Here is a 13,341-nt window from a genome sequence, read left to right as displayed (position 1 = left end):
CAAGTGAGTGACAGGCAGCAAATAAGCCATATATGCTGGGAGCACCCACAGCGGCAACTTGGAGATGATGGAAGCAAGTGCCGGCTAACAGCTTGTAATGAGCTCCGAAATTGTTTTTAAAACTTAAGCCTGATGTTGTGAATTTTCCCTACCTTAAAATCGACATTCAGTAGCCAATATCGCGCACACAGCACTGACTTGACAAATCCCTTAGATTTGGCTTCCATTCGATTTATGCGCTTCGCTTGCTGATTGAATTTCGCACTGGATTTGTACAAATAAGCAGTCATCGGAAACAGCGGGAAAAAGTAAAGGCAATAGCAATAGCAATCAGCATCATCAACATCAATGACGAGGGTCATTCGAGCGCTAGTGTAGCATTCGGAAAACGGCTAAAAGCCAAATATAAACAGCCATGAGCGTGTGGGAAAATATCAGGGGGTGGCTGGTGAAAGGGGTTAATGGAAATCCAAGTTCAACTCAGATGACGAGCAAAAGAAAAGGAATTCAAAGGATGAAAAGACGGCGTGCTGACATGCAGCTAATTGATTGACAGATGTGTGTCCCTGCTCAATGTGATTTCTCAATCAAGACCTAAATCGATTTAAGTGGTTAGAGCGATCTAAAAGTACAACGGCAAAGATTAACTTGCCCGTGTTTAAATTGTTAAATGAAACATATGCTACATATAATATTTAAATAATTTAGTAGCTTTGTGTTATCTGAAAGAAAACCAGTTCCAGTTTTGCAGAAACTGTAGAAAAGACTTTAAAAGTAAGGGGAAACACAATCCCCATAAGTCTTGAGGTTACTCCTAAAGCGACGGTCAAGCCATTAGAGCTCGTCCCCAAGCGAAATTCAAATTTTATTGGGGCACAGAATCCGTTTCCACAGAATTCTTTATTTTTGGCCGAATGATAAAGAGCTTTGTAATGCTTGCTATATACATATATATATAAAATTACTGCATAAATCACACACGCACATTTACGAGCCACCCTCGCACACAAACATACAAATTCGGTTGTTGTATTAAAAATAATATCGTCGTCTGGTCGGCAAAGATAAGAAAATTTATCCAAAGGATTGCGCTTGGTGTTATGGCCACCGCAAAAAAGTGAGACCAACCCCTGGTCCTTGTTCCTCCGTTTGCCGACTCCTTTGTCTGCGCAACCGCAAGGACAAGGCAGAAAGGACTTTCCTTCGACTTGATGCGAGCATTTTATGACCAAAGCCCCCAAGTCGAACTCATCATCATCATCATCATCTGAATCCAAGGGCCAAGGGTCATGGGGGGATGTAGGCAACAGGAGCAGCGGCAGGACCACCAGCTGCGATCTGTGGCCAGCGATAAGGTGGAAATACATTTCATAAATGCCACGCCGCAAAAAGGATTACGAGGCTGCTATTTTAGCTATCCACACACACAACGGAAAAAATCAAGAGAAAATTATTTGAAAATGCTATAGAATAATAATGAGATTCCCCATTGGACAGCAAATTGGAGTTGGCAGAGAAATTATTCCCAAACCTGCAAATGTTACTCTGAATAGCATAGCTTCACTAGTTAAAGATCACCTTATTTGTTATGTTATTACAATAACTTTTCTCTCAGTGTGCTCTTTCTTTTCCTCTCAATATTTCATCGCAACCGAAAGGGAACCTCTTCTTGGTGGTAATTTATTGTTAAAATAGTATAAAATGTATTTGGCTCTCTGAAATCCCGACACCACAATTTTATGGATCGAAAAAGGCCATTCAAAGCTTTATATTTCCACTCATAAGTCGGGGAAATAGTAAGCACCAAACATGAACTTTTCTCACTGTTTTATAGTGCACTTACGCCAGCCCACATGTCGTATGCTTGATATTCTCTGGCAAGGATAAAGAAAGCGGGCTCAAGTAAGGGGTAAGGGCTGTGTGTTGATGGAACGCAGCTGATAAGGCCGAGCGCCGTGTAATGGTTTTTTTTTCGATTACCGCTGCTGTCGATGTTTTTGTTGTTGCACTCGCTTTTGGCCCGCAGCAATTGCAATGCTTCCCGCATAAACAAGAGCCCCAAAAAATGGAGATAGGGAAACCTTGCGTCTCGCACCGCGAAGCTTGAACCTTGTCAAATGATTAATTACATGCCGAAAAGCTATCTAACAATTTGACTCGCTGTCTGTGTGGCTCGTTTCGGTTCGGTTTTCGGTTCGGTTTGGCTGGATTGTCATTAAGCCAACAGCGCGGCCACAGAGGGAGACATAATAAAAAATTATGCCATAGATAAAATGCCATTAGAGAGGATTGGGGTGGTTGGAGTGGGCAGCGAGGGGGTCACCACTTAGCGCCATTAGAAGCCAGCCAACAGCCAACAGCAGACAACACACTGCACACTACAGAGGAGCAGCCAACCAAAAAGCCAGGCCAAAATGGGGAGAGCCTGGGCTGCAAGTATGCAATTCTGCAAGATAAGCCGAAGCATTCATGAATTTCATAGATAAAAACCAAACACACAGAAAGGCGCTCACAGATACACAGATACGAGCACACACACATACGGGGCCAGGGAGATGCGCTTACAGTACATTGCACAGGAGCAACAACAACTGAAGAGCGCCAAAAGTGAGCAACGTCATCATCATCATCGCCAGATACACCATATACACCAGATTCACCAGCAAGTGAGGAAGAAATGTGAAGAGAGGGGAGCGTTCAAACAGCAGCAAAAGCGACCACAAACAAACAAACATCAAGAGGGGCGGACTCAGAAAAACCAGCATGACACAAGGCAGGGTCATACAGAATGTGAAATACCCTACAGCAAAGATCTTCCATAAAAATAGCTGATTGATACTTGATGCTTGTCAACAAGATACTCTTCTAAGTAATTTATCCCATTGATTTTTGTACTTAGTATCGATCAAGGATTTTCCTTGAGTATCTCGAAAGTGGCCACAGCCACTAATTTAACTAACCCAACTAGCCGATTAGAAAGTGCGGCAACCCAATCATTGGCCAAAAAAGTAGGAATGCTGGGAGGAGGGCATGCCGAAGGAATACCACACGCTTCTTCCCACAATGTTGTTGGCTGACTGGCCAACTCGGCTCTTCGGTCGCTCGGCGTCGCCATGGAGTGTCAACAGCCAGATAAAGATTAGTCCAGACAAACGCCCACTTTTTAGGCGAACTGTTACGCCCACTGGCCACTCGAGTGCTCCCCGCCACCCGGTGCCATCTGGCCTTGGTGGTCCCGTGTTCGTTTGCTGGAAATCTTTCACTGACGCAGCACAAAAAGCGCCACGTGGAAGGGCTGAGATTTTGAGGGCAACGGAAGGAGGAAGCTGGGAAGAGGGAGGATGGAGGATGGGATGCCCTGCTCCAATTGCCGCCAGTTTCGGGGGATTATTAATGATGAATGCTCGAGATGGCAGCGAAATGGTGCGGAATGTCGAGCCAAAAAGCGCAGGAGCGGAGTTTAGGTTTTAGATAACGGATTTAACTGTCCAATGTATTATGGGATAATCTGGAAATTCATTGTTAGAGGTTGGACGCAAAAAGAGGATACACTCGTACAACTTTGTTCACTTATTATTGGAAAATAATAGAGACCCCTTGTGAGACTTCGTCACGGAATATTAATTAAGTTAGCCCTAAACACACCTAATAATCTAATAATCGGGGTTAAAAGTAACGGTAAAATAGAGCTGTACTGATAAATTCCCATAAACTCCCATCCACTTGGCGATAATCCTCGTGGTTTATTACCATCCTTTATCAACTGAATACATTGAATTCGGAGAGCTAAGCGACAGACCGCTCCTGGCCAGCTCAGAAGGGTTGTGGTGGCCGGGTCAGAGACATCGTCTCAATGACGTTGACATTGCTGATGATTATGAAGTGATATGAAATTGATGCCAATGATGTCGGAGTGAAGTCAAAATTCAGCCCGAGGGGATGGGTTGGTTGGCCAGGGGGTTACAAATAATAAGTGCGAGCGAGAGGCAGACCCGACCCGTTGTCATTTCCTGCAGTCCATCGAAGGGACTGAAACGAGGGTTGTGACTAACCCCCCCGCATCCTTTCACGAACGGGTTCACAGGGTCTGAGGTGTCAGAATCAGAAAAACCGCAGGAGGCCAAGGGGAATGGAAACAGTGGCACTGCACTGATAAAAATTGTATTAAATTAGAGAGCTCTCGTCTTCATCTTTTTCTGGATTAAATTTTTATTGGCAGAGTATCAGCAGCCAGCAGTCAAGGCCAGGAATGGGTTCAAATTACTGGGTCTACACACATCGGGATTTATTATTCATTATTGGGCATTAACGGGTTATGTCTGTCAGAGGGAGGCAGCCATAGACAGAAAGGGATGGCCACACTCGCCTGTTTCCTGCATTCGAACAGATAAGAATTTATTTTTTGGCGTTCGCCCATTTCGTTTAAGCTGCAAACTTATCGCGGATTGAAGGGCGGACAAAAGGACAACGGACAGGCGGCAGGATGTGCCCTACTTTGAGAAGGATTTTCCTATGCATACACTTATATCTAAAGTCGCCTTACCCCTGCTGTCGACGGTCATCTCTTCTGCGGTATCGGAACAATCACCTGAAAGCAGAGATTGACGTTAGTTGAAAGTGATAACGAGGTTTGCTTGTTCATGTCAAAATACTTTTAAGTTGTAGCTTATATACCTAAGAGGTAGTTTAAAGCGAATTCCCAACACTATGATAGTAAAAATGTAATAAGTGATAGTGAATATATAGGGTTTGGACTTTATGCATAGTCCGGACTAATAGTTGCAGATATATATCGCAGATTGTTCCAGCCAAATGGCTTCACTTTAAAAGCGATAATAATTGCTGCGAGGGCCGCATTGTTTGCTTTTGTCCACCCATTCTCTGTTTTGCCCAGTATCTTTGCATCTTTTTCTGTTGGCTAAGTTGAGTTTACTACGCACAGTAGTTGGCTGGTTCGTTGCGAGGCCGGTGTCCAAGCCTTCACTCCACTCGATTAAACTACAGTACCCAGAGTACCCAGTACGGAGTACCCCCTCCCTGCACATCGCACTCCGCTTTGTGTTGTTTTTCTCATTTTTGATTATATTTCGCTGATTATTCACTTCAAGGAATTATAATAACAATAATAACAACAATCCGCAGAATTCCTTCGTTTTAATTCAGCTCCTCTGCTCTGCCTCTTCCTCTACTTCGCTCGCCGCAGATCGTAGATAGCGCAGCACACACAGATACTCGTACTCACAGATGCAGATACATATGAGCCGGGCCAAACTGAGGCCGTGGAATGAATGTGAAGCCACACAGCGCAGATAGGCGACTGATAAGCAACTGAAAGCTGGCTGCCATGGACGCGAAATGCGGACTTGGACTTGGACTACAGTGTCGGACAAGTCGGACAGGCGGGAATGGACCCACGTCCCCTCATCCCCTCATCCCCCCGCTCATTTTCGGTTCCCTTCTCTGGCTGGGTCCAAAGGCTGGCTTCGATGGCAATTGGCGGGATTTTCAGTTTTTGTAATCCTCCCACACATGACGTGCAGGTTGATTCGAGCCTCTACGAAATTGAGCGCGATCGGCTAAACGTGGCTTAAATGAAAATCTTATAATAGCACCACTCATAACTTTGCAAATATTTTGAGTTCATGATTGTAATTGGCATCATCGCGAGTAACTTGTCTAAGTATTTACGCATTGAAAAATGATTGCTTCACTGGTTTTCATTTACAGATGCCAGATTGGAGTTCAAAGTGTGTTTATCAATGTATGTTGCAATATTCGCTTAATTTCATTAATAACAAATGATACATTCGCATTAGCTCTCAAATTTAATATTACTTAAATATACAAACATTCCAAATTGAATGAATAATTTGTTTACATCTAAATCAAATACGCAGAAATGTAGTTGTAAAAAGTCGAATGCTAGTTTACTTTCTTATTATAAGAACTTCAAGCATATTTTGTGCTATTATTCAAACTATGTTTGAATATTTCTCACCTCTTGTATTGCTGCTAAGCATTGTTTTCCCTATATGTGTATTGTAATCCACTTGGAAAATAATCCAGGTTTACTGGTGGCTCCTTCACTTTGTCACTTGCACATTTCTATCTTTCGGTTTGGGCCGTACTTAAGCGGCAATCTTGTTGTCACTTCCCGTGGGAACTCTCTTTGACTCACTACCCACTGTAATACAATTATTCAAATTCTCGTTATGACGAACGTGCGGTATCGTAGTGTAGCTCTCAATCCCTCGACCGCTGACGATTTTGAGTACCGCGTACCGCTCGTGGTTGCTGCTTGCTCCGCGTTTCACAGCAAACTGAGACTCGGACCGACCGGCTGAGTGCGGCGGTGAGTAATGAAATTTTCGTGCGCCGCTGTGAGATACAGATACAACCGATACAGATACCGAGCGAGCCAAACCGAGCGGCGATGCGATGACGACGCAGCACAGCTGATGTTTGTTGATGCCGGGACGCCGGGCCAAAAGTTGTTTATCTTTGGGATTCGAACTGGTACCGGGACTCGGACTGGAATTCGTATCAGCAGCCGAGAAACTCTCTCGCTCGTCGGTCGGTCCGCTGCCAACTGAAATAAGATATTGTGCCGGAGCGGGGACAAGACGAGACCTCTTAGCCGAGACTCTCTGCTGCGGTCGACTTCCTTCGCTCGCCTCGGAATTATTCGAAACAAAAACTGATAAAGCACTGATAAGGAGCGCAGCGCGGCGAGCTCTGCGCTTAGATAACATCGCAGAAACAGAAACAGAACCAAAACCAACCAACCAACCAGCCAACCAGCAGCGAACGGATACACAAACACTGAGGCACCGAACACCCAACACCGAGCGCAGCAGATACAGATACAAAGATACTTTCCGAGAGGGTGTGCTTGTGTGGGTCTTTGCGCGAGGGAGATGCTTTTCAGCGATATCGCGTCTACGGCTAATGGAATTCTGATTATTGCTTAGTGATAAGCGTTTTGTGTTTAATTGTATCTCTGTATCTGTATCTGAATGCACCGAGCGAAATGGGGTGCGTATGTAAGGGTACTATAAATAAATAAATATTCCTTTGTAGGTAACGAACAAATTAAGAAAATTAAATTACACTTAAATTGCGGCCTGATCAACACTTTTACTTGAGTTGTGCATTCTAAAACTGAAGCGTTTCTTTTTTGGTACAGTGAGATCTCGCACAGGTCTCCCCATCGGTTATCATTCACCTCCTCCAGCCGCATCCACATGGCCATTTCTATCTGCATCTCCATCAACTCTCCATCATCATTCTGCAGCTTTTGGCTCTCGGGGCTTTTGTTCGGCGTTTTCTCGGTTTGGTTTTCCTTCCGAGCTTATCGCCCGACCAAGATCTATTTTTATGTTGCTTTTGCTACTCTTTCTCTCGCTCCTTCCTGGCACTCCCCATCTACATCTCAACCGACCTCCGCCTCTGATTCCTATCGGCGTTTGGTTTATTTCCATTTCCCTGGCAACTTTGCAGATGCAAAAAAATGTTTTCTTCTTTCCCAGCGATAACAATCTCCTTCTCATCCGCTCTCTCTCATTTCGCTCTCTGTAATCAGCTGTTGCCAGCATGTTGCGCATGCGTTGTGGCCTAGCGTCATGGCTATGTACATATACACATGCATATGTATTGGGGTATATCCACGAATAACCAACCCATCACCCTCCCCCTGCCGATTTTGTTGTTGTCTGTTGGCTGCCTTTGCGACGATTATCTCGTTTGCCATTGTTGACTTTTAATTAGATTCATTAAACGTGCCGCTTGCCGCTAACTCTCTTGCAACCCCCTTCGGCTGGTCCCGGTGCTCAAGGCATTCGATACGTCTTTGTAATACCCTAGATACCCAAAAGATACTCCCCTTGGACTCCCCTTGGTCCTATCAATAGTATAAATAGTTCATTAAATATATATATATGCTTTATAAATGAGTGTCAGGGCACTCGGCTTTCACTTGAACAGGGTATCTAGTTTTCGTTACTCTCCGCATCATCAACTTTAGCCTTTCTTGCCAGCTTATGTGTTAGATTAAATTTTCAGCAGTTTGTGGGTGTTTTTGTTTTTTTTTTTGTGCTTTTAGCTTATGCAGCGATAAACACTTCATGCGTGAATATCTGCAAAAGGTTTTTGATAAATGCGACCGCTGCGGTTGTTTTGCGTTGCTGTTGATGTTGCTGCTGGTTGATGTTGGTTGTTGTTGTTGGGGTGATGAACTGCCAGCTCTTGCCCTCTCTTTCGCCCGCTTTGCCATCTCTTTTTGGCTCTGGCAGAAGCAATTGTTTTGCAATTATGTTGCTACAAGTCGGTACACACGCTTGCCTCTGTGTGCGTCTGTATCTATGTGTAACATTGTTGTTACGTGCTCATTTATTGACATAAATATGAACAAATGCGACAGATTAACGTCTGCTGATTGCACTATGTCGAAAAACGTTTTCAAGAAAATATGCTCAAAATACAAAGCAACAATAATAATAGCTGTAGCCGAGTAAGTAAAATACCGCACTGCAAACTAAATCAATATTTACCATTATAAGTAATATAATATATGGAAAATAAAACTATTCTCTCAATATTGAAATTTCCCTAGTGAATCCCCATTTATATTTCAGTGTTTTTTCTGCAATTCCATGTGACGCAGCACTTGGAGGCACTCCCCCGCTCACCCGCCGCTTCCTCTGACCTCGATGCCCCTTTCCACACACTCGCACACACACACACACATACGGACAACAAAAAAACAGTCCGCTGAGAGCGCAGATGCAAGCGAGTTGATAAGAGATCCTCACGCTGATAAAAGGCAAAAGCAGCACACACAGTTGTTGCTTATTTTTGGGGTTATTTCTACTTCTACTCTGAAGCCTGGCTCTATTGCCGTCTCTCTCTAGGCGTATATATCCATCTCTCTTTCGCTGTCCGTCGCTTTATTTCATTTCGTTCGCTTTTCGGGTAGATGCATCGTTAAGATTAGCACAGGCAGCATTTGTTGTTGTTGTGAAAAAACATTTATCATGAAATAAATCTACTTAAGTTTTGTTTTTTCGTCTGCGTTTTTCCCTTCCCCATCTTCATCACCCCTCATGTTTTTGGGGAACAGTCCCTGTGCAGAGAAATAAATATAATTGGTTAAGTCACATGTAGTTACAATACTTGATATAAACAAGGTTATCGACGGAATGCGAAAAGTTGAATATTTTCTAAGTAATGCAAGTTCGTCATATTTTCAACGCAAAAACTATTGTAAATGTTTTAGAAAATATTTCTCTCTGTGCATAAAATGTTGATGTTGTAACTCGAAACTCGCACATTACTATAAGCGGAAAAGAGGTTGGGGATCGGTGTTATATAATCAATGGAGTTGCTCAACTCATTTCCACCGAAAAAACCAAAAATTGTTCAACCTTGAGCTCGCTCTGTCCGTCCCTTTCGCCTCGTCGTCTGCTGTCTCTCTCCCACACAGCAGGTGCTGAGCTGCTGACAGTTTCGCTTCCCATTTCCTACCCACTTTTAATTCACCCTTGGAACCTGCATATTTATGAAGTCTGGCAGATAAGCGATGACTTCATTGTAGCGAAATTAAATCAATTAACATAAGCCAAGGTGCGAGCCAAACCGCCGACCCCAAAGCCACCCACTTCTCCCCTCGTGCACTTATCTCAGTCCCCCAGCCCTCTCTCTCTGTCCCTTTCTGTTTCCCTTTTTGGGCTAATCTAGCAATCAATCAAAGTGATTTAAATTTCATACCGCGTATCTGTACCGCCACCGCACAATTCAAAATCATGGCTTGGGTGGAGCCCGAAATGGGAGTATATATCTGTGAATCGCGTTTAAGAACTCAACTGGGAGTCAGACTGAAGTTTGAGTTATTATCTCTGGTAAACAGACAGACCTCCTAGTAGGTGGATGGAACAGGATTACAAATAGGAGCCTTCAGAACTGGGTTAAGAGCTATACTCGATGATTTTAAATATTATGGAAGTATCTTTGTGGGAATTTTTTTGTGGTAATTTTATTTGGTCATTTCAGGATGCAGAATTATTAATTATTACCATAAAAGAATGTGACTCATTGCATGTGACTCATTAGTACAGATTACAGATCATCAATCTTTTATTGTCAGGTTCCTTTGTTTCCTAGTACCCGATCTTCATCTAAAGACGCGTATTTATGCCCCTGAGTGACTTGCTTTATTGACCTCCTTTCTGGGCCCTACTGGGCTACTCCACCGCTTCAGAGTTCGAGTCCATGTTTCGAGTTCGCTAAGTGGTCATAAAATATGCTTAATGCATCAGGAAGCCGCCTCTATGCGGGTGCCACTGGCAACTGGCAACCCCCTGCCCCTCTCTGGCTGACTGCTTATAGACCACGAACGCCCCACCCTGCAGTACTTCCCTTTTGGGCCGTCGTAAAACTCCTTATCTGGGAGTTTCGACTGTGACTTCGGCTTCTCAGTCATCCGTTGGTAAGTGCGAGATTAAAATATATGATAAAGCGGCAGCAGAAATGCATGGCGGGCGATAACGAGTGGAAATGGAAACGTTCCTTGGTCGTTGTCGCCGCTCTTTCAAAAATATTTCTACGCTATCGACAGCGCCGCCCTGTTTTGAATACTGGCTCGACTTGAGGCTCGGTTTCTCGGGTAAGTGAGTGATAAACACGAGTTATCGCATCAATTAGTTCGGCGTCAAGTTGACGTCGTTAAAACCAGCAAAACAAAGCCCGCAGGCAGCTCTACTCATTTTCGATTTTACCCAAAAGAGAGTCGCTCGCATTTGAATGGGAAGGCGAAAGTCATGCCGAAATGCCATAAAACCAGACTCGGCGGCCAAGTCGCGGTCGGCGTCCCTTTTTGGCCTACGGATTGCCTGCCAACAGAGGTGGCTAAATTAGCCAAGAAGTTGGTAGTATACTACACTATGATAAAATCCATTAGGAAACTAAATTTATAAATTCTCTGATAGTTTTTTCGCTATTTTATTTGTGATAAATTAATTTAAATAAAAATTTTAGATTTTCCTGTTTTCGAAATTCGTATGACTTGCGTAGCGCGTAAAATATTTTAGCCAAGTCCAGATTGGCAACACTGATGCCCAAGACGCCGTTCGATACTTTTTGAGACGGGGGCGCGACGTTGACGAGAGTGTCAATGATCCTATAACCGATATTAAGACAGCGCCGCCGCCTTCTTTTTTCTTTCGCCCTGTCAGTGCCTGTACCATTCGCTTTGTCCCTGTCCGTCGCCGTACGCAAATTCTGCTGGAAAGTGGCTTGTAAAACATTAAACGTTTCTCGTCCAGTCGCCAGTCAGCAAATGAGCAAGTGACGCCACCAAGGAGCCATGTGGGAGGGCCGAAGTCGGATTCCATTCAGATGCAGGTAGAGATGCAGATACAGCACACGCCAAAGTCCGGGCTAATTGCCAGGGCTCGTCTGTCTCTGTCGAACCCGCCCATTAGGCCTCCTTCGGTCTCTTTCAGGCACACAGAGGCTGTCTCTCTTGCATCCTTGGTCCTGTCAACGGCTTCCACGGTGCGTCAAAAGATCTCGAGTGGATAACGATGACGATGACGCTGAACTGCCGGCGACGACGTCGGTTATCGCAGCCGGAAGTGCCATCATAAAAGGAAGGTGCAATAAAAATATTTTACACGCCTGCCGTCTCTATTGCACGCACGGCCACCGTTGCTCTCTCCCTCTCTTTCTACCACTTCAATGAGAATACCTCTTTTGGGTGCCTGCTTGATCGGCTCAATTGGCGAGGAAGTGGCTGCCAATTCGCAGACTGTAACGAATTGTTTAGTTCACTTCCTCGTTAGGTAGAAGTCAAGGTGAGACACACTTAAATGGAATGGTTTCCAAAAAATTGTGATCAGGTTAGAAAGAGTAAGCAGTGACTTACGAGATCGCCTTTTTATTACATTCGTGAAATCAGCTTGTAAAGGGTCTCCACAAGTTGATATACACGCTGCGACTGACTCAATCTGAGGCCACTTTCCCCTGTTTCACTACCGATTCTGACTTTACACACATGCATGTAATATGTTCAGATGCGAGATGAAAACGGCGACGACGAAGGTCTCAACGGAAATGTTGTTCTATGCAGCCTTATCAGCGGGCGTTCCTCGAACTCCTTCCCTGTTTCCATTGTCGAGGGCTCTTGCTCCTTTTCCTGTTCCTGTCTTCCATGTGCGTAACTATCACAGAAGATATCAGGGGCACTGGAGGAATCGTCCCGAGACTCTGACTCATGCCCAAAAAGTGTTTTTGGGTCGCACCATAAAAGCATAACAGTTTATGACTGCGTCCTCTGCCCCGAAGGCTTCTCTCAAAAGAGGACTCATCATCAAGGCCCCCGCCCCTCCTCTACCCATGGAATTCAGCAAGAGATTCTCATCAGCGAAAGTTGTGGTCAAATAAAAGAGCATTTGTCCTGCGTGGTAAATGGTGGCCCGTCCAAAAGGGGAGATCAAGGTTCATCTTTCAAGGATAATAACAATTTTCGTAAATTACAAATTACTTATGGGGTCCTGTGTTTCATTTGTGTTCAAGGAGGGGAAATGAGTGACACATAGCAATCTGTTTCAATAATCTGTTTCAAAACTTGAGCTGTTATTATTTATTTCAACCTTGATCTTTACGGAATATTGCTCATTTAGTTACTGAAATAACTTCAATTTGACAGTTCTATACATTTGTCCCCGGTTGTAAATAAGTCATGTTCATTAAAGCAAACTCGGACACGTACACATAAATCGCTTATCCTTTATCCTGTTGCTTTCTGGTGTGTGTGTTTGTGGGTGTGGGTGTGGGCGAACTGTGACTGGGCCAGGATGATAAATCCTCATCCGACTCTGCGGCCAGTGGACTGCACCCGGCTAAATGACAAACTGCAAGGAGGCAGGTCCAAAAACAAAACACGAGTTCACGCAGGACAACGCGCTGATAAGGAAAATTGCGGGGCGAGTGGGGAGTGGAGTGACTCAAACCGTTTGTCTCAGTGTAGCGAGCGAGCCATTAAATTGACAAAATACCAACACAGCGGGGAAGAGTGTGGAACTCAGCCACAAAAAGGACATTCCTCAGAGCTGAGAGAAAAAGCGAGAGCCAGATAGGAGGCAGCGCCATATTTTATATTTTACATTCTTATCGCAAAACTCTCACTCAGCCATTCCGTTTGGGCTGGAGGTTAAAAGGGGGATGGTGGTGGAGAAGAAGGCCACCCAGAGAAAGGGAGAAAGATATGGAGGCAGCAAGAGAAACAGACAGAGAGCGCGAGAGAGATAGAGAGAGAGAAAACAGTAGCTGGAGAACTGATAACAC

The 13,341-nt window shown here is 44.4% G+C and overlaps 1 protein-coding gene across 3 annotated transcripts in view; it reads right to left on the bottom strand.

Annotated features, from left to right (window-relative positions):
- Positions 1-13,341, bottom strand: part of LOC6617263 (zinc finger protein ush) — a 49,195-nt gene that overhangs the window by 10,311 nt on the left and 25,543 nt on the right. The window contains exons 1-2 of one of the 3 annotated variants that reach the window (XM_002041554.2): positions 5,999-6,484; positions 4,544-4,588 (exon numbers count right to left, since the gene is read on the bottom strand). The exons of 1 other annotated variant lie outside the window; for it this stretch is intronic. In XM_002041554.2, coding sequence (XP_002041590.1) covers positions 4,544-4,588; positions 5,999-6,020 — 67 coding nt within the window. In that variant the 5' untranslated portion in view covers positions 6,021-6,484. Of the gene's footprint in view, positions 1-4,543; positions 4,589-5,998; positions 6,485-13,341 lie in introns of those variants that run through there. One more of the 3 variants, XM_032718176.1, reaches the window with a different exon arrangement.

This window comes from Drosophila sechellia, chromosome 2L, assembly GCF_004382195.2.
Source record: "Drosophila sechellia strain sech25 chromosome 2L, ASM438219v1, whole genome shotgun sequence".
Lineage (NCBI taxonomy): Eukaryota > Metazoa > Arthropoda > Insecta > Diptera > Drosophilidae > Drosophila > Drosophila sechellia.
This window is presented reverse-complemented; position numbering and strand designations above follow the sequence as displayed.